Source organism: Rhinoderma darwinii, chromosome 5 (assembly GCF_050947455.1).
Source record: "Rhinoderma darwinii isolate aRhiDar2 chromosome 5, aRhiDar2.hap1, whole genome shotgun sequence".
NCBI classification, from domain to species: Eukaryota; Metazoa; Chordata; class Amphibia; order Anura; family Rhinodermatidae; genus Rhinoderma; species Rhinoderma darwinii.
In genome coordinates this window covers 163,453,700-163,474,372 of record NC_134691.1, presented here as the reverse complement: position 1 = coordinate 163,474,372, position 20,673 = coordinate 163,453,700, and the positions used below count along the sequence as shown (strand labels likewise).

The following is a 20,673-nucleotide window of genomic DNA, read 5'->3' as shown; positions in this document are numbered from 1 at the left end:
TGTTAGGTGTCCGGTTGCCATAGTCACCATCGCCGGCCGCTATCGTGTAGCAGGCCGGCGATGGTAGCTTAACCCCTAAAAAGCAGCGATCTCTATTGAACGCGGCTTTTAAGGGGTTAATCAGTGGGGACACAGCGATCGGTCCCCGCTGTAGGAGCTGTGACAGCTGCTATACGAGACAGCAGCTGTCACAGCTCCTGCATGTGTCGGGAAGACGGCCGAAATGGCCGTTACTCCCGCGACGTACTATTTCGTCGCTGAGCGCGAACGTGTTGGTCAGCGTGATGGAATAGTACGTCGCTGGGCGCTAAGGGGTTAAACGGACGTTCCCAATTGGATTAACATATATTACAAAGTTGGTAGATTTAGTCAGTAGAATTAGTAATTAACTTTCTCTTACTGCTTACACTCACTTTCAGTGCAGAGTAGAAAATATTGCCACCTGGAAAATGACATAAAAGGCAGCTTGTTGACAATTTACAAATGAACACTTAAAGGGTATGTTCTCACACCGCAGATTGGTTGCAAAAATTTCTGCAAATGAAAAACCCATCCAATACCTCTGTGGGTATTTATGCAGTATGTGCATGGATTTCTGCAAGCCCCCATTCAGATGAATGGGATAGTCACAAAATATCTGCAGTAAGTAAATGTACCCTAATACATGCACTAGGTATTCATTTGTAATGAGCAAGTCCCAAGGGGTCTTTGGCCTCTGTGGACATGTCCATAGAAAGAAATAATTTCCAATAGATGCAGCACCTAGAATACCAGGAGATACAGGGGTAGTCACACAGACACGGACAAATGCAGAAGTGCAGTTGGTAACAAGAATAATGAGCTAGGCTTAGTTTTATTAAACTTATTTTATTATTTTTTTAAATATACAAAAATAGACTTTTATATCATATCCTGGATACAAATTAAAACTGAATGACATCTGGTAGTAGAGTGTTGTATTGTTAGCAAAAGGTATCACACAACTACAATTCGTGTCTCTTTGGACAGCTGGGTAGATTACAGATGCAAGATTTCCAGACAGTAAGCCTGAGGAAGAGACAAAAGCGGCCTTGAAAGCTCAACTCAGCCTTTACTCCGCTAACCAATAAAAACAAAATTGTTTCACAACAATATCGATTTGCTGGTAGACCGATTGGCAGCCAGACTAATTTGAGGGGCCTAGGCCAGGGGTCCTCAACTAGCGGATCACAGACGCCAGTGGTCTGACCTGTGGCTCTGCTAGCACCGGGCATCCGGGGCAAACTTCCTGGATTTTTCGCCCAGTGCTCCAGATCCCAGAGCGACTGTCCCATTCAACTGTACCGACGTCATAGGATGCCGATAGGCCTGCAACCGGTAAGACGCTGCGTCAGGCTCCAAGCGCAGGCCTGGCGTGATGCTGTCAGTGCACCCCGCTGGCCTACACAAGGGTCCCGTCTCGGCATCTCATAAGCTGCAGGCCTAACGTGGCTGAAGATGCATGCAGAGCAGTTCCGTTCGTCGTGGGAACAGAGTCAGGTGAGTAAAACTTTTTTTAATTTATTTTGGGGGCACTATCTACAAGAGGGGGCCTGGCGAACAATTAAACAAGACAGATATTGTGATATAAACATAGGGTTTTTTACCTCTAATCTATGAACCCAAACTCCATCTGTTCTCAAGTGGTCAGGGAATATTTGTGGAAATATAAAAAATACCCAGTTATAAACCGTTCAAGAATTTTATCTACACCACGTTCAGAAAGTGCACAAAAGGACAACATGCGTTATTTGTAAAGTTTGATGTTTATTATACCAAAAATTATGACATTTTCATTTGTGCATTCAGCATTGATATAACTCTTGGTAGGCTGAATCTAAGTGAGCTTTGTACAATCATGCTAGATTGTGGTTGCAGCAATACCGAACACAGTCTTGAAGAGGAGGGGTAACATGGTCCAGCGGATATTGTTTATTTTTCCTATAAAAATCACATTATTTGGAATCACAGCTACTAAAATGAACTGTGGGCTTGATTGATATAAAAAAAACACCTTCGATTTGTAGCAATTTTATGCTGGTTGTGTCTTCTCAAAGCTAAAAAATATATTAAATTTCCCCAGTAATGCACACATCAGCTGAGAAAGATACTCCTGGTGCGGATATCTAGCAAAAACAACCTTCTGATGGCTGCAGCACCACATGGTGTATCATACTGAATACTATACAATGCATATGCTATATACACTGACCCTTCAACTGCTAGGAGAAGCTGCCTTGTTTTACCCGACAGATTTTTCCAGCAGTGAAAGTCATAATTTCCTAATCAACTGTTCTCTCAGAGAAAATTAGTGAAACTCCGTGATTTAAGGTCACCGGAAAGAGTAAGCAACTCCTAAGAGTTAAAGTCATATTGATCTACAAATATCTAGCACTTCCCACAGTCCCTCTCATCCCCAACAGCAGTCCGTTCACATCCTCGCGTCATAAAAGGAATTTTGTGTTACAAGTCTTTACCGCCGCCTCACACGGTCTCGTTTTTGAAATAAACAAAACTACTTCTTTTATTAAAAAATATTACAAATCTGTATTTGTTTCTCTGCAATATATTAAACTTTTTTCATCAAAATCTTCTTCAAACTTTATTTCCTTAAGCACGATATGTTATGGAAAATGGTGATTAAAAGGATTGTTGTTAAAGCATTGGTAGAGAAAAGTTGGCGATTAGTTAATGAAAAAGTGTGTGCTGGAAGTAAGTGATGAAATAGTATAAGAGAAGTTCGTATTATTTAAAGAGAAGTAGAGCACAGATGTGTGGAGGAAAACAATTACCTAATATTCTGCTTTTCCCAGATCACCGGGAGAGCAAGGGAAGCTCAGGGAGTTCTATTAAAATGTATTCAATGAGGAATGAAAGTGTCATAGTGGCGTGTCATAGTAGTCTGGTAACTGGTCCATTTGATATTGCCTGTGCTGCTGAAGCTGCAGCTGTTGTTGTTGCTCCTGATGTTGCTTCATAATCTCCTTTACTTCCTCCTCAAGTTCAGGCGGTATAATAAACTGATCATCTGGATCTGGCTGGGCAGGTGCCGCAAAATAACCACCTGCTTTCCGCAATGGTGCATCTGCAGCAATTTCTATCAAGTTGTGACTCTTTTCAGAAGGCGCCACTGATCCATTTGCTCTTCTCTGACGAGTAAGAGTATTGGAGGAAAAGTCCTGCCTCTTACTTAACGTAGCAAGGTCATCTTCATTGGCGCTTATAACAATGCCCTCATCACTAGGTTCTTGCACAGGTATAGATGCAATCATTCCGCCATTCTTGGACTGTAAGCAGTGAATGTCCACTTCCACTTCAACTCTACTGCCATTAGAAAACACACCTTCAATGGGTTCCTCATCTTCACTGTCAAGACCATTGTCTGAGAAGGCACTGGAGAAAGTGGCACTGGACAGCTGACGTTGGAAGGAACTTGACAGGCAAACCGGATGCAGTGTACATCGCTGCTCACTGGAGCATCCTACAGTGCCCACTCCATTCTCATGAAGAGAAACGGCAGGAGGTTCATCTGAGGCTGTAGACCCAACTTCACTGCTCATTTCCGAGGTGGAGATCTCACTGCTAATTTCAGAGGCTAGGCCACTGCTAGAAGATGGCATGCCTAAACTTTCTGGAGCTCGGTCCTTAATTACAACATTGACAGAAGGTGTAAAGATGCCAGGACTGGGAGGAGGAATTCCACCATTAAGTTCACAACAGCAGAAGCAATCTTCAGTCACATTCAGTTGTACAACTACTGCGCACAAGCTCCCGCTGTATCCATAACTTTGAGCTAGACTACACAATTTCTTAGAAGCTGCTAGGGCATCTGGCACATTCCGCACTGTCTCAACAGCCTCTTCCTCTGAAATGCTATCCCATAAACCTTTGCTTCCAAGAATGAAGAATTCATCTTGAGGTGTTAGGGCTACAGAGTGTACATGCGGCCTCGGAGTAACACTAGGATGGAGAAAAGTATATCCCAAGATCCGTGTGCAGTCAGTCACCCCATTCACTTTTCCATCCTGCAAAAAAAAAAAAAAAAATGAAAAATACAATTATAGCATATTGCTTTCTTCGGCTATGTGCAGATCTGCGTTTGCACTTTGCATCAGGCATACATCGCTATTCTAGCCATAAGAAGTCCATGCTTTTTGTTGTATGACGTACCCAGCATTGGATCAGGGCTTTCATTAAAAATAGAAGCCATAGCACCGAGCCTAAGACAATGTGTACCAGCTCAGACTTCTGCCAGCTCTGAAATATCTGATCAATACTGCCATACATTTCCCATGTTAAACAGACATGCACTAGGTGGAAAGAGTTTCACCTTAAAATCCCTATAAACTGTATCAATACATTTCCCCGATTTCAGCACATCAAGTTTTTTTCTTTTTATTTCTTGAATATCTCTACATTTTTGAGATCACTAATCCTATTGAACGCAAGACAGCATAGGAAATGAAATGATATCCAGTGGTTTTCTCTACATTAGTCATTTCACCGGGCTCTGGCATGAAACGTCTTCAGCAATGTAAGGGTTAAAAGCCAGCATTAAAGCAAGTACTGGATGCCATTTTAGAAAGCGGCTTTATCCAGCCATCTGCAGTTCAGGGTTATTTATGCTCCAATTACTTTTTGCAAGGGACCGAGGGGGGAGATCTTTTTTTTTCACGATGGCAAGAGAGAGAGAGAGAAGAAAATAGCTTGACAAAGAGGGAATGAATGAGAAGAGTTCTGTGATGCTGGGACATGAGCACAGGATGAGCCACTTATTCACATAGTGCTCAATATCTCAGATCCCAGGCCTGCGACAACAAATCCCTACAGCTTTGACATTTCATTTACATCTCATGAAAACCTTCCTATTTCAAGGGTCATAGAAATGTCAGCGGAGCTCTCAGCTTACACCGCACACCGTGCTGGCAAATAACTGGGAAACGGTGTATTCTGCAGAGGAATAGAATGCAAAATGACATTTAAAAGAGAAGAGGTACAAATGGTTATTATGTAATGAGCCCTGAAACAAGCAAATACCGTACTTCAATGGTAATTTAGCAAATGTATAGGTTTGTCTATTCTAGGGGATTAATGGGTGTGGATTGTGTCTGTGAGAACACACACTAGATCAGAAAGTGCTTTTTTCCATGCACCTATGTTACGAATAGACATCCTAATGTCCGAGGGTTCATTATGAGTACATTGGGATAATTAAAAAGGTCATTCTACTGGGTTTCAGCTCTGTAATGTATATGTGTAAGCATTTAGATAGAGACGAACTTTAAACAGATTAACAATGTGGAAATTCTTGAACTAGTTTTAAATGGGACACTGTACAAGGTGAGTTCATGAGAGGGTACAAGTATGAATAAGTAAAAAAGTCTGGGTTAAAGGGATGTGTAATGCAATTTCCACAACTTGTTTATTTTATAGGGGCAGAATTTGCTTGATAAATAAAATAGAAAAACACTCCTGAAATATTAAAAAATCCAGTAAGGCTGTGTTCACATCAGCGTTGACTTTCCGTTGAGGGGTTCCATCTGAGATTTCCGTCGGGGGAACCCCTGAATAGAAAGGCAAACTGAAACCTTAGCTTGCTAATGGTTTCCGTTTATCACCGTTGTAACAGGGTTCCGTTGTTTGACGGAATCAATAGCGCAGTCGACTGCACTATTGATTCCGCCAAAAACGACGGAACCGTTGCATCACCATTGAGATCAATGGTGATGCAAACGGAGGCGAAGGTTTCCGTTGAGGGGTCCCCCCTACAGAAACCTCAGACGGAACCCCTCAACGGAAAGTCAACGCTGATGTGAACAGGCCCTAAGCCTCAATTTATGATAGGACATCATTATTGTATAGAATACATACTGCCAGAATTTTGGCCATGTACACAGATAGTGGAAAAAGTTTGTTGCGCAAATAGCCTTTAACTCATTTAAATTTCAAATGAATGTTCTTGTTAGCCTGGAAATCCAAGATGGAGGATGTCAGTAACTTGACTACCTTTGAACGGCATTGTTGGCTCCCTAGAACTAGGCGTAAGATATCTACTATTTATTCCGATCTGGTTACTCCTGTGGGTAAACTTCCTTACATGACCCGTTGGGAGAGGGATTTGGTTTCTGAGATTGACCTGGAACAGTGGAGAGAGATGGCGTGTCTGACATCGAAATTATCGATTAATACATCCTTGGTTGGGGCGGGATATAAGGTTTTGAGGAGATGGTATATGGTTCCGACTCGTATAGCTCGATTCTATTCTTCTGCTGATTCCCATTGCTTCTGGCAGTGTGGTTCCGAAGGCACTATGCTGCATATTCTATGGGAATGTCCAATAGTCGTCAATTTTTGGCGTCCGGTATACCAGCTTATTCTAAATGTTATCCAGGTTGGACCTCCCAATAATGTTACTACGGCACTGTTATGTGGCCCCATCCCATCAGTTTGAGCATACACGCGTAAATTTATCCATTATGTATTTTTGGCAGCTAAAATTACCATTGCTAGGGCTTGGCGCTCATCTGCATTGTCTATGGAGATATTGATCTCTAAGATCTCGTGAATAATGGTCAATGACCGCCTATCACATATATGATCTGGTACTTTGGACAAATTTGACAGCGTATGGAATCCCTGGAGGAACCGTGCGCTTCCGTGAATACATAGAGATGGTGATTACCCCATTCTACCCTATACCTTTCCTCCCTCCCACCTCTTTGTTATTGTGTGTTTTTCCTTTCTACTGAGGGCAGTTAGTGCTCCTTTATTAGACAGGTGATGTCAACAATAGTTACCCATGTTTGATATGATTGAATATACAGGTTTTATATTTTGCAGGATATTTGAGATCATTGATCTCATGTAATGTGAGTTTGAATAAGGGCTATGTTGGCCTAACTCCTTATATACCTGTACTGTTGAATTTCAATCTATGAGACTCTGTGAGTCAGTATTATTGTTACTTTATCAAACAACAAAAAAAGAAATTTAAACAAAAATGTTAAATAAAGATCTATTGACACTAAATTTCAAATGAATGACAGATAGAGCATGCTGTGGTTTAGAAAATCTGCAGATACTGAACAGATACTGCAGGGGATTTCTCCATAAACATGCTCTGCTTGACAATGCGAGTATCAGGAAATTGTATAATGACTATTTTATAAGAATTATTTCGGGTAGAAGGCTATTTTAAGGTCATGGATCTCATAATGAGATTTGCTTACCTCTGTGATAATTGCCTTATGCTGCTTCACGCGCTTCAGTTCTTCATCACAGCTAACAGTGTAAACCTTGGACAGGTTGAGTGGCTTCCCATCTCTGCAAAGCACGGTTTGGCATTTGCCCACATTGGCAGAGGTTAGTATAAAACAACCGCCTGGGTCCATAGGATCATGCTTTATGTGGCATAGAACAGCAGAGCCGCCAAGCTTTTGACCAGCAGTACCCAGCTTCCTACAATAAAATGTTAAGGGTACACTTTTACACATTGTATAAGTAGTAAGAATGCTATTCCTAAGCAGGAGTAAAACATTGTGGACGGACCCTGAGAATATATACACTATGAACATTATACTAGAAAGAACAAAATAAAACATACAGATAAGGCCCAGTTCACACAGTTTTTTGGTGTGGATTTTGATGCGCAAACGCTGTCAGAATCGGTGCCAAAAAACATCCGAAACCGGCTCCCATTGATTTCAATGGGAGACTGAAGCGTTCTTTTCCCGAGCGGCTTTTAGCTGCTCAAAGGGAAAAAAAAAAAAAAAGCGGCATGTACTCCTGGTTCCATTTCTGACCTCCCATTGAAATCAATGGGAGGCAGAAAAAGCGTTTTTCATGGCGTTTTTTGCCTGCTGCGCTTAATGGCCGTGGGCTAAAAACTTGGCAAATAAGGGCAGTCAGGTCAAATTCCTGAAGGACTTTTGAGGCAGATTTTTTTCTGCCGGCAAAACACTCTGTGTGAACAGGACCTAAAGAAGGACTGCGAAATACAACACACATAATTTTGCTAAACAGAACATATAGACAGACACAAACTTCATACACCTATATTAATAGGGACATTAGATATTGCTTTGAAAAAAGATTCAAAGCTTGACAAACATTAGACAGCGATAAGCAGAGCTTTATTTAATCAATAACAGACCCCAAAATTCTCTAATAAGCTATAGATTCAGCTAAGCCAAACACGTTATTTAAAGAGGTCCTGACGTCTCTACGGACGTGTCTGTTTTAGTAAATACTTGTAATCCCCATGTCATAACCATTCTGGAGCATCTTTCCTAAGAACTGCGTTTTATGAAGTTCCTCGGTTATTCCTCCTAGAAATGGATAAATAATTTGACAACTGGGTGTTACCAGTATGGGTTGTGTCACATGCTTTTAATATGGCAAATGGTAACAACCATTTGTCATTTTATTCATAAATTTCTAGTAGGACAAACAGAGGAACGGCACAATGCAGAGGTCTAAGAAAAGATAGCACAAAATTATCATTTCATGAGGTAGACAAGTATTTACTAAAACAGACACGTCAGGAGAGCTGAAAGGTCCGCTTTAAAACAGGGAAATAGGAAAAATCTGCTATCCGATACACCTGGCAGTGCTTATCTCTGGGGGACAACAAAGTATGCAGTAGGTAAAAATCCAACACGTTGGATCCCTTCTAGCAGTCTCCATATATATTGGATTGTCTGTGGATCCTGATGAATCTAGACTGAAAATGAAAGTCTATGGCTATCATGGCACCGATCCGACTAGCATTCCAATATTTTTTGCTATCGCTGCATAAACACGAGTGGGTGTTTGAACATATAACCAACTTACTATGGTAGATTAGGATGTATAAACAGATAATTGTCCAAGCAAAGGGGACGATTATTTTGTTAAATTTGGTTTATTCAAATATGAATTATTGTAAGAACGATAAAAATAAAAGAAAAATGACAATTACGTATTGAAGCACTTACATTTATGGTTATATTTCTATTAAATTTACCTTTGCATTACAAGGAAGGTGTTCCCCATGTATTCCTCCTCACTCTTGGCTTTTTGCAACTCATCGGCTAAGATATCACACATGGTGCACTGAAGCAAACTGGGCACTTCTACATTGCGTTCCCCATCGAAAACACCATATACCGCTTCACGGTTATCACAGAAGTTATTGACCAGGAGGGAAGCTACACACAGCCTGGAAAACAGGGAAGATAATGCGAATACATTTTATGTCTTGGCATAGATCTAGTATAACCAATTAAAGAGGGAGGCTGGCTTATGCTAAAGCCATATCCTTCTAGAGAATGTATTCACTTTAAATGAAGGAGAAATGATAAGAGTTTTTTAAAAGTTGCATGCTTCTTTAAAAAGTTGCATCGATGGGTCCTGTGGGAAAAGAACGGTGTCAAAGTCTTAAGCAGGTGGCAGACAAGCAGTTAACATTCCTCATAGATGACATCAGTCTAAGCAGACACTTGAAAGCAAAACCTTTCAGCCACCAATGAATGCAGATGAGACGTGGGACTCTACTTGCAGAAGTTGTGTTCAATGCTCGGCTGTTAAGGCGACCTGCATCACTTACAGAGGTCTCATAGCAACCACAAACAACAAAGGCGAAGGGTAAAGGACAGGATTCAGTGTGACGTGGCGGCCGGGTCTGCTTTTAAAGTCCTCAACTCAAGTTTCACATGAGAAACTATTTCTGACATTCACAGTGAATGACCAAGTTTCTCATTTCACTTAACAAGCGAAATCTCCCCCCAGACTCCATGTGATAGACACATCTATCTACGTTTATTTTAATAAATCTAGGACATACTTATTCTTCATTCCGGAGGCCTCTGTGTATCCATGACTCCATACAGCAGGTGCTCCCGAGGCTTCACTGGCAGAGAATCCACACGATGGCTGGTCCACTTTAAAACATCGTATGTTACTGCTAAAAGAAAAAAAACATAATTGAGATTGTTATGACATTTTTTACATTCTGCTCAAAGCCTTACCGACGGGTTTACAGAACAAGAATCACTCCTTTGCTTGGATTAATACTGCAGTAACACGGTTACTCAAACTTACATACAATATGGAGGCACAAAGTACCCCGATTTGCATAAAGCATTTTAAGTATGTGTTGGTTACAGGTTTTCTTGGATTCGCCTCCCGCTACTCTCCCTGTGAGAAATGAACACGGTCGCAGGAATAGGGTCTGGGGCTATGGAAAAGCGATGCCTGCTGTCGCATATTAAGATATCTCAAGACTTATTATAAGGGCATGTTCAGAGATGACAGATTTGTTAATGCAGTACAAAGCTTTAGAATAGGAATTTACAAAACCCCATTTACATATTGCGGTAAATAAAAAATTGTATTATATTTACATCTGAAAATGTCATAAGGGTGTGTTCACACGTAGCGGAGTTTCCTGCAAATCCATGACAAAATCTGTATGTGTTATATGCGACGTTTCAGCGGATTTCCCTTATGCAATTCATAGGGTGAAATCCGCTCTGAAAATCCATGGCATTTCCGCAAACAAATAAGCCTGCTGCAGATTGTAACCCTTTCCCGCAAATGGGCATTACTGTACGTCCTTTTTAGTGGTGCATTCCCACAGGAGCTGTGAGTGCTTAATCTTCAGCGGGTGTCGGTTGTAATATATAGCGGACATCCCACTGCAACGGCGGCGATCACAGTTATCTCCGATCGCCGCTGTTTAACCACTTAAATGCTGCGGTCAATAGCGACAGCGGCATTTAAGTGATTGACACAGAGGGAGGGGGCTCCCTCTGTACCCCGTTGGCCCCCAGTGAAAAATCGGGTGCTGATGGTTGCTATGGCAAACAGGAGGCCTGGCAATGGCTTTCTGGTTGCCAGGTAGGGAAGCCTATTAGGTCCTGCCCAAGGCAGGACGTAATCGGCCTGTCAGTTGTAAAATGACAGTTACAATACACTGCACTACATAAGTACATACATAAGTCGTGAAGTGTATTGTACAGGGGATCAGAAGATCAGGTCCTCAAGTCCCCTAGTATGTGTAAAATAAAAAATAAAAAAGTTAAAAACGTTTTACATAAATAAATGTTTTACGTAATAAAAACAATAATCGCCTTGTTTCCCTGGTAAAGATCTTTTTTTTTTTAATTATAAACATGGAAAAATATAAAAGACTATGCATAATAGGTATTGCCACGTTCGTATCGGCCTGACCTAGAAAAATATATTATTTATTCCACACGGTGAACACCATAAAAAAATAAAATAAAAACCAACGGCAGACTTTCCTTTGGAATAAAAAGTGATCAAATGGTCGCAAGTACCCCAAAATGGTACCAACAAAAACTAGTTTGTCATGCAAAAAACAAGCCCCAACACTGCTCCGTCGACAATAAAAATCAAAAAGTTATGGCTCTCAGAATATGGCGACATTTTAAAATTATTTTATTTAGAAAAAATGGTTTTTATTGTGTAAAAGTAGTAAAACATAAAAACTATATAAATTTGGTATTGCCATAACCGTATCGAGCCGCAGAATAAAGTAAACATGTGGTTTATACTGCACAGAGAACACAGTTAAAAATGTATAAAAAAAAAAGTCTGAGAATTTCTGTTTCTTGGTCTCCACTCCCAAAAATTGAATAAAACTGATCAAAAACAAAAATCGCTTGTACCCCAAAATTATACTAATAAAAACTACAGCTCGTCCCATGAAAATCAAGCACTCACAAAGCAAGTCAACGGAAAGATAAAAAGTTATGACTCTTGGAACACAACAATGCAAAACGACGGCCCAGATTAATTTACATGTGCAGCGATTCTTTACCTAAAACCCCACGTCATCGTTTGCAGCCCCCACTGGTAGACCATGTAACTGCAGCGGAAACTATGACATTTTGGGGATTGTGCTACATATGGGGCTAGTGAAGAAGTCAAAGATTAGGCAATACTGGAGTGCGGATGTTTTGCACAATGCCACGGACACCCTTTAGAAGTGCGACTCCTGCACCCAAAAATCTGGCCTGTGCATAAAGGATTGGTTCAAAGCGTACGTCACTATTCATGGATAATGAACTTTATTATTCATTCACCCCATTACTACATCACCGTATTATGCCCTGATGCACTCGGCCCTGCTGACATATACCCTGATGTACTCCACACAGCTTACATATACCCTGATGTACACCGCACAGCTTACATACAGTGAAGGAAATAAGTATTTGATCCCTTGCTGATTTTGTAAGTTTGCCCACTGTCAAAGACATGAACAGTCTAGAATTTTTAGGCTAGGTTAATTTTACCAGTGAGCGTTAGATTTTATATATAAAAAAAAAAAAAAAAAAAAGAAAATCACATAGTCAAAATTATATATATTTATTTGCATTGTGCACAGAGAAATAAGGATTTGATCCCCTACCAACCATTAAGCGTTCAGCCTCCTCCAGACCAGTTACACGCTCCAAATCAACGTGGTGCCTGCATTAAAGACAGCTGTCTTAAATGGTCACCTGTATAAAAGACTCCTGTCCACAGACTCAATTAATCAGTCTGACTCTAACCTCTACAACATGGGCAAGACCAAAGAGCTTTCTAAGGATGTCAGGGACAAGATCATAGACCTGCACAAGGCTGGAATGGGCTACAAAACCATAAGTAAGACGCTGGGTGAGAAGGAGACAACTGTTGGTGCAATAGTAAGAAAATAGAAGACATACAAAATGACTGTCAATCGACATCGATCCGGTGCTCCATGCAAAATCTCACCTCGTGGGGTATCCTTGATCCTGAGGAAGGTGAGAGCTCAGCCAAAAACTACATGGGCGGAACTTGTTAATGATCTCAAGGCAGCTGGGACCACAGTCACCAAGAAAACCATTGGTAACACATTACGCCGTAATGGATTAAAATCCTGCAGTGCCCGCAAGGTCCCCCTGCTCAAGAAGGCACATGTACAGGCCCGTCTGAAGTTTGCAAATGAACATCTGGATGATTCTGAGAGTGATTGGGAGAAGGTGCTGTGGTGAGATGAGACTAAAATTGAGCTCTTTGGCATTAACTCAACTCGCCGTGTTTGGAGGAAGAGAAATGCTGCCTATGACCCAAAGAACACCGTCCTCACTGTCAAGCATGGAGGTGGAAACATTATGTTTTGGGGGTGTTTCTCTGCTAAGGGCACAGGACTACTTCACCGCATCAATGGGAGAATGGATGGAGCCATGTACTGTCAAATCCTGAGTGACAACCTTCTTCCCTCCACCAGGACATTAAAAATGACTCGTGGCTGGGTCTTCCAGCACGACAATGACCCGAAACATACAGCCAAGGCAACAAAGGAGTGGCTCAAAAAGAAGCACATTAAGGTCATGGAGTGGCAAAGCCAGTCTACAGACCTTAATCCCATCGAAAACTTATGGAGGGAGCTGAAGATCCGAGTTGCCAAGGGACAGCCTCGAAATCTTAATGATTTACAGATGATCTGCAAAGAGGAGTGGGCCAAAATTCCATCTAACATGTGTGCAAACCTCATCATCAACTACAAAAAACGTCTGACTGCTGTGCTTGCCAACAAGGGTTTTGCCACCAAGTATTAAGTATTGTTTGCCAAAGGGATCAAATACTTATTTCTCTGTGCACAATGCAAATAAATATATATAAATTTTGACAATGTGATTGTTTTTTTTTTATATATATATATATATATATATATATATATATATATATATATATATATATATATAATCTCTCACTGGTAAAATTAACCTAGCCTAAAAATTCTAGACTGTTCATGTCTTTGACAGTGGGCAAACTTACAAAATCAACAAGGGATCAAATACTTATTTCCTTCACTGTATATATATTTATTTTTTTAATTTATTTAAACGATGATATCTTTGAAACCGCTTTGATTAACACAACTATTTTTACTTTATTTTTAACTTATGAGGCTTTCATTTTCTAGATTAGTTTATTAGTAAATTATGCTGTTTTCTAAAATACACTTATTAGAAATTCTTACCTTTTTTTATAGTGTATGAGGCCCGTTACAGTAGAATGGTATAGTCCACAGATTAGTCCTGTGTAATACATCCACAGGCTACTAAGAATGACTAAACATGGCATCAGTCATGTGACGACCACCACACACACAATGTGTCACCTAACATTAAGTTAGCAATAGAGTTACATGAAATACATGTGTGGAGGAAACACAGGACACATCCATTGGCTAAGTGAATAGGACTAATGGAATAATGATGAACAACTGTCTCACTGTGCGTGTATTTACTAGAGCAAAACTTACTATTCAAAATGCACCAGAATTCTGGTGAACACATTTATTAATGGTTTTAGACACTTTTGGACACACTCAGCAAGGGGGCAGGGTTTAGTAACTAGTATAAGGGTGTGGCTTAAGATGCGAAAACCTTGCGCCAAAAAATGTGCCAAAATTTTGGCACAAAAAAACTGGCGTAAACTGAGCCAAACTAGTAGTTGGTATAAGGAAAATAAAAATGTCTAGTTAGAGGAGGCAAACTTACTATACAGCATGAACTACTTTGCCTACTGTCTAACAGTATTATAAATCTGCCCCATTGTCTCTGGATGATTAATAAAATGGTCGCATAGGAGATGTTGTTTAAAAAAAAAGTCTGTTGAAAAAATACCCCCCCCCCCCCAAAAAAAGAAAAAAACTACACACACACACACACACACACACACACACACACACACACACACACACACACACACACACACACACACACACACACACACACACACACGAGAAAGGGAGAAGAATATAACAGCTGCTCATACACAGTGACTGACAGACATGACGTTATAAAGTAAAAATACTTCTGCTGCTCAATAACCTATTAAATACCTGCTGGGTACTTAATGCCAGGGGTCACATGATATGTGGGTGGTGGGTCACATGACTAATGCGTTCAGTTATCCTATGGATGCATTAATATGGACTAATCTTTGGGCTATACCATTTTTTTTTTTTTTATTAGACAGAGGCAACTGCACCGATATAAAAAAAGTATGCGAGCAGCATTTCTATTACATGTATAGTCCTGGCCAAAAGTTAAGACTAACGCAAATTTTGGTTTTTATACACACCTTTTTTGCTATTTTAGAATTTTTATTCATAAAGTTTGAAAATAATAGTAAAAAAATAAGCTATTTTATGTTTCAGCTATTATCTTTTGGTAAGAACATAGTTTTACCCTAAAATAGACCTTTTATTTGTGATCGTCATTGTCTACCGTAATTTTAATATATTACATGTCTATATTAGGGTGATTGGATCAGCGCTAGAACAAGGATTGGCGGGGGGGGGGGGAACATTTTTTTTGGGCGTGGGTATTTTATGTGTATTTATTATTTAATTTTTTTTTTTGCACTTTACTATTTTTTTATTACTATGGTCTGTTCCTCAAAGGTCAAAAAAGACCTTTGGGGAACTTTATATATTTTTTTTCTTTCTTTTACACCATGTTTTTCCACTGTAACTGTAGCTGCACAGCAGCCCCAGTTACAGGGGAAATAAGCCCTCTCATAGTGACGCCGCTGCTGCTGTCTCTATTCCTATACACAGCGTTCATTAAACGCTGTGTAAAAAGACATCGGAGAAGACAGAAGCAGCGAAAGCTGCTTCTATCCTCTCCTCAGGATCCCCGGCAGTCACTGACAGCCGGAGACCCGACATTAAGCTAAAACCCGAGCCGTAAAAAGTCTATGGCTCGGGTTTTAAGGACCTTGACCGCTGGCCGTAAAAATACAGCCAGTGGTCGGGAACCAGTTAAAAAGGGAGATGGTGCTTGAAATGATTGTCTTCTTCTGTTAACCATGGTTACTTTCAAGGAAACATGTGCCATCATCGTTGCTTTGCACCAAAAGGTCTTTGCAGGCAAGGACATTGCTGCTTGTAAGATTACCCCTAAACCAACCATTTATCAGACCATCAAGAATTTCAAGGAGAGAGGTTCAATTGCTGTGAAGAAGGCTTCAGGGTGCCCAAAAAAGTCCAGCAAGTGCCAGGACCATCTCCTAAAGAGGAATCAGCTACGGGATTGGTTCAATACCAGTGCAGAGCTTGCTCAAAAATGGCAACAGACAGGTGTCCGTGCATCTGCACACGCAGGGAGGCGAAGACTTTTGGAGGTTGGCCTGGGGTCAAGAAGGGCAGCAAAAAAGCCACTTCTCTCCAAGAAAAACATCAAGGACAGACGGCCAATCTGCAGGAAGTACAGGGATTGGACTGCGGTAAAGTTATTTTCTCTGATGAAGCCCCCTTCAGACTGAGACATCTGGAAGAATGATTGTCCGGAGAAGAAAAAGTGAGCGCTACCACGAGTCTTGTGTCATGCCAGCAGTAAAGCATCCTGAGACCACTCGTGTGGGGTTGTTTTTCATCCAAGGGAGTGGGGCTCACTAACAATTTTGCCTAAGAACACTTCCATGAATAAGGAATGGTATTTAAACATCCTTCAAGAGCAACTTCTCCCAACAATCCAGGAGCAATTTGGTGATGAACAAGGCTTTTTTCAGCATGATGGAGCACCATGTCACAAGGCAAAAGTGCTAACTAAGAGGCTCGGTGAACAAAACATTGACATTTTGGGTCCATGGTCAGGAAACTCCCCAAATCTCAATCCTATTTAGAACCTGTGGTCCATCCTCAAAGAGCAGGTGGACAAAACAAAAACACAGAAATTGTGATAAACTCCAAGGACTGATTAGGCAAGAATGCGTTGCCATCAGTCGGAATTTGGCCCAGAAGCTGATATCCAGCATGCCAGGGCGAATTGCAGAAGACATAAAAAAAAGAAGGGTCAACACTGTAGATATTAAGTCTTTGCATAAACTTGATTTGTCAATAAAAGTTTAAAAACTTATGAAATGCTTATAATTGTACTTCAGTATACCACAGAAACATCTGACTAGAAGATCTAGAAACGGAAGCAGCAAACTTTAAAATTTGTGTCAGTCTCAAAACTTTTGGCTAGGACTGAAAATTAGAAAATTGCATGATTTCCTATTCTATAAATAAATTCATTAAAAAAAAAAGTGGACAACCCACTCAAATACTATGACCGATAATTCCTGTGACAGTGTACATTCCATAAAGCTGACCTTTAATGTTTCCAAAGCATCTTGCTATAAGCTAGTGTGTGCCTGGCTGCTGCAGCACTTATATTATCATACATGTTATCACCATTTCGCAACACTTTCACATATGAAAAAGCTAAAAACAGGAAAATCACCAAAAACAAGTAAACTGGAAAATTCTCCACACAAGGCCTCTCAACCAAGAGATCACCTCAGCTTTGGCATACTGTTTTTAAATAGGCTCTGTCACCACATTATAAGGGCCATATCTCCTACATAAGGAGATCGGCGCTATAATGAGGTGACAGTGATGCTTTTTATTTAGAAAAACGATCTAATTTTAAACCACTTTATTAGCGATTTTTAGCTTTATGCTAATGAGTTTCTCAATGCCCAAGTGGGCGTGTTTTTACTTTCGACCAAGTGGGCGTTGTACAGAGGAGTGTATGATGCTGACCAATCAGCACCATGCACTCCTCTCCATTCATTTTCATTAACACAGCAGCATCACATACACAGACATTAACGTTAATCAGGTGTCCTGATAATGAATATACATTACTTCCAGCCTGGACGTCATGTGTATTCAGAATCCTGAAACGTCTGAATCTTTTCTGTGAGATTCCAGCAAGCTACGCGTAATCTCGCGAGATTACGATGTAAACGAGATTTCGTTTCCCTTGCTGGAAATCTCACAGAAAAGATTCAGAAGTGTCAGGATTCTGAATACACATGACGTCCAGGCTGGAGGTCATGTATATTCATTATCAGGACACTTGATTAACGTCAATGTGTGTGTATGTGGCTGCACATCGTGTTCTAGTAAGAACGCAATGCTGCTGTGTAAATGAATGGAGAGGAGTGTATGACGCTGGCTGGTCACTGATTGGTCAGCGTCATACACTCCTCTGTACAACGCCCACTTGGTCGAAAGTAAAAAAACACGCCCAGTAGGGCATTAAGAAACTCATTAGCATAAAGCTAAAAATCGCTCATAAAGTGGTTTAAAATAGATAGTTTTCTAAATAAAAAGCACTGCTGTCACCTACATTATAGCGCCGATCTCCTTATATAGGAGATAGGGCACTTATAATGTGGTGACAGAGCCTCTTTAATTAAAAATAACATTGTAGGTTACAGTTAAGGTCAGTTCACAAGGCGGATTTTGCTTGGCGGGTCCCGCTGCAAAATCTGCTGCGGAATTATTCCTGCCGTCGGCAGGAAGATTCCTCCTCCCAATGACTTCAATTGGAGGCGCGGGCACAATACCGCTGAAGATCAGGCAGGACGCTTCTTTTTCCCACTAGCTGGAAAAATCACGTGATGTGAATGGTGACCATCTCTGTACAGCGCTGTGGAATATGTTTGCGCTCCATAAGTAACAGGAAGTAAAATGTTAAAACCTCATGATTCTTCACATAGCTGTACTTTCATTTCTCAGCTATCACTGCTTCTGTATAGTGTTAAAGACAGGCTGGTGATGTAGAAGATGCATGCCTTTAGGTGCACTGTACTTGGATCGTGACCCATTTTACATGAAATCAGATCAACAGCTCGCCTGTAAAGTAAGGTGCTCCATCTACATGATACATTAATTGCTACTCTGGCGCAATATCAAGTGAAAAATCACATGACACTCACTTGAGTAGTTCCAGGGTTTTGTGGTCCAGCAGTAGCCGTGCGTTGCCAGTCAGGTCCAGTTCTTGCAACTTTGGAGGGAGATTCTCAGGTAAAGTAATTTCATTCAGTTCATTGCAACTCAAGTCTACACACTGTGGGAAGAGAGGAGATGACTAAAGTGAAACATGTTACAACATAAAACTTGTAGCATTGTCAGGGCTTTATGGAATCATGTGATTTGGGAGTTCGTTCTTCAATAGCAGAAACGCCTTGGTCCTAAACTATGCAATTTAAGTAGTCTACCAAATTATCTGATAGTCTGGGCAAGTGACCAATTTCTCATCATACACCCAGTAATTTAGTACAATAATATTCTGGATATATGAAGATATGCAAGGACCCAAATTAATGGGTTAACTAAAATCACAATTCAGCATTTGAATTACATTTAACGTCTACTTTCAATACTGAGGATTCACTGGTGTAATATATGAGTAAAATATAACATTTATTTATAACTCTCTAAAAACAGGGGTACAATCACCACTGTGAAAAAGCCCCACCGTGTGTATAAAAACGTATTAAATAATAAACTCTGAGTTCTAATTCAATTGTGAACCTCCTATAGCTCAGTGTTCAACAAGAATATCAATACGGAATCAGCATTTGAAAAATGGGCATAACAATAGTCTTGACCCTAATTCACACTAGAGTCCGTGATAACCGCACCGGAAGCTCCTAGTGTTGAGGTATACAAACAATGCTAGTGTTCCCAATGCTAAAAAATTCCTATTCACAACCGACCCTACGCGTTTCAATACTCATCATCAGGGGTCTGTAGCTTGGTCACTCTGGCCGGGATGCCAGCGATATTTAGTTCAGCAGCAGGTATTCTGCTGTACTCCACGGAAGCATGCTCGCATAGACATCTGGCATCGGTTGTGAATAGGAATTTTTTAGCATTGGGAACACTAGCATTGTTTGTATACCTCAACACTAGGAGCTTCCGGTGCGGTTATCACGGACTCTAGTGTGAATTAGGGTCAAGACTATTGTTATGCCCATTTTTCAAATGCTGATTCCGTATTGATATTCTTGTTGAACACTGAGCTATAGTAGGTTCACAATTGAATTAGAACTCAGTGTTTATTATTTTATACGTTTTTATACACACGGTGGGGCTTTTTCACAGTGGTGATTGTACCCCTGTTTTTAGAGCGTTATAAATAAATGTTATATTTTACTCATATATTACACCAGTGAATCCTTTAAAATTGTTATGTTGTGGGAGCACAATTGAATACATCTTTGAAATACAGTGAATTCTACTTTCAATACTGACCAACTAATTGACTACTGACTAAGGCCCCATGCAGACGACCGTGCCCGTAATCACGGTCCGTAATTACAGGCACGGCCGGCCGCGAACAGTCGTCCGCATTTGCGGGCCGTTCTCCCGTTATATAAAGCATGGGAGCACGGTTCGTAAAAAGCAAAAGATAGGACATGCCCTATCTTTTGCGGAAGGTCTCTACGGCACGGACACCTTCCCGTAAATATGTTGGCGTAATTACGGTCCAAAATTACAAACGATTTTTACGATCGTGTGAATGGGGCCTAACTAATATTAAAGCGATCCTCCAGTACAAATGATATAGGTCACTATATATTGCAAATGTATAGTCAACATATTTGGTGCCCTCCTCCTGAATGATCCTGCATCTGTTCTGGTCCCCAATTTTCCTCTCTCCAAAATGACCATCAGTGTCTCAGATTTCCCTATGAAAACCGTTCTTTGGATGTCAGAGACACTCCCCAGCCCCCTCCACTGGCCTCTGACACCATCAGCACTGGTCCAAAGCAGGGCAGTGGAGGGGTGGACTGGAGGGTCGCTTTAACTAACTTTGCAAATACTTT

At 40.7% G+C, this 20,673-nt stretch overlaps 1 protein-coding gene across 2 annotated transcripts in view; it reads right to left on the bottom strand.

Annotated features, from left to right (window-relative positions):
- Window positions 1–1,765: 1,765 nt before the first annotated feature.
- The window catches only part of PHLPP1 (PH domain and leucine rich repeat protein phosphatase 1), a 157,313-nt gene continuing 138,405 nt past the window's right edge, over window positions 1,766–20,673 (bottom strand). Inside the window, exons 13-17 of one of the 2 annotated variants that reach the window (XM_075826716.1) lie at window positions 18,778–18,908; window positions 9,842–9,958; window positions 9,023–9,217; window positions 7,248–7,476; window positions 1,766–4,043 (exon numbers count right to left, since the gene is read on the bottom strand). In XM_075826716.1, coding sequence (XP_075682831.1) covers window positions 2,898–4,043; window positions 7,248–7,476; window positions 9,023–9,217; window positions 9,842–9,958; window positions 18,778–18,908 — 1,818 coding nt within the window. In that variant the 3' untranslated portion in view covers window positions 1,766–2,897. Of the gene's footprint in view, window positions 4,044–7,247; window positions 7,477–9,022; window positions 9,218–9,841; window positions 9,962–18,777; window positions 18,909–20,673 lie in introns of both variants that reach the window. The other variant, XM_075826715.1, reaches the window with a different exon arrangement.